This window comes from Chiloscyllium plagiosum, unplaced genomic scaffold, assembly GCF_004010195.1.
Source record: "Chiloscyllium plagiosum isolate BGI_BamShark_2017 unplaced genomic scaffold, ASM401019v2 scaf_48790, whole genome shotgun sequence".
Lineage (NCBI taxonomy): Eukaryota > Metazoa > Chordata > Chondrichthyes > Orectolobiformes > Hemiscylliidae > Chiloscyllium > Chiloscyllium plagiosum.
In genome coordinates, this window is record NW_025186112.1 from 1,975 (window position 1) to 2,914 (window position 940).

General features: G+C 73.4%; 1 protein-coding gene across 1 annotated transcript; it reads right to left on the reverse strand.

Moving 5' to 3' along the window:
* Positions 1-6: 6 nt before the first annotated feature.
* Positions 7-936, reverse strand: LOC122545555 (zinc finger protein 628-like; the record flags this gene model as incomplete). Its single annotated transcript, XM_043684533.1, has 1 exon — positions 7-936. A coding segment is annotated over one exon (930 nt), but the record flags the coding sequence as incomplete, so codon positions are not given.
* Positions 937-940: the final 4 nt, after the last annotated feature.

The window sequence follows — 940 nt, forward strand, 5'->3', positions numbered from 1 at the left end:
CGATGGGAGTTGAGTTGGCGTTGTTGGCGGATATTGGGTTGGCGATGGGAGTTGGGTTGGCGTTGGTGCATACTGGGTTGGCGATGGGTGTTGGGTTGGCGTCGGTGGCGGATATTGGGTTGGCGTCGGGAGTTGGGTTGGCGTTGTTGGCGGATATTGGGTTGGCGAGGGGCCCGGCTGGCCGGCGGCCCCTCCCCCGCCCCGGCAGTTCCTGCGGCGGTGCCCCCGCAGCCCGGCGGGCGCCTTGAAGCAGCGGCCGCAGTCCGGGCAGGCGTGGGGGCGCAGCGGGCTGTGCGTGCGGCGGTGCCGGCCCAGCATGGAGGAGCGGGTGAAGCCTTTGCCGCAGGCCCCGCACACGTAGGGCCGCTCGCCGGTGTGGAGGCGGGCGTGCTGGTCCAGGTCGCGGCTGCTCTTGAAGGCCCGCGGGCAGTCCGGGCAGGGGTAGGGCGCCCGGTCGGAGTGGGAGCGGGCGTGGCGGGCCAGCTCGTAGGGGTAGCGGAAGGCCTTGCCGCACTCCGGGCACCGGTGACGGGGCGGGTCGGGCTGGTGGCGCCCCTGGTGCTTCAGGAGGTAGGAGGCCGTCTTGAAGGCCTTGCCACAGGAGGGGCAGGCGTAGGGGGTCTCCTGGGAGTGGGTGCGCAGGTGCTGCGCCAGGTAGTGCGGGCGCTTGAAGGACTTGTCGCACCGCGGGCACGGGTGGGGCGCGGCGTCGGTGTGGGTGAGCTGGTGGCGCAGCAGCTCGTAGGAGTTGACGAAGCCCTTGCCGCAGGCCGGGCACGGGTAGGGCCGCTCGCCGGTGTGGCTGCGCTGGTGCCGCAGGAGGTGGGAGGCCCGGCTGTAGCGGCGCCCGCACTCGCCGCAGGCGTAGCCGGGCGCCGGCCGCCCGTGCGAGGCCAGGTGGGCCTGCAGCTCGCCCGAGCGGGCGAACACCCGCCGGCAC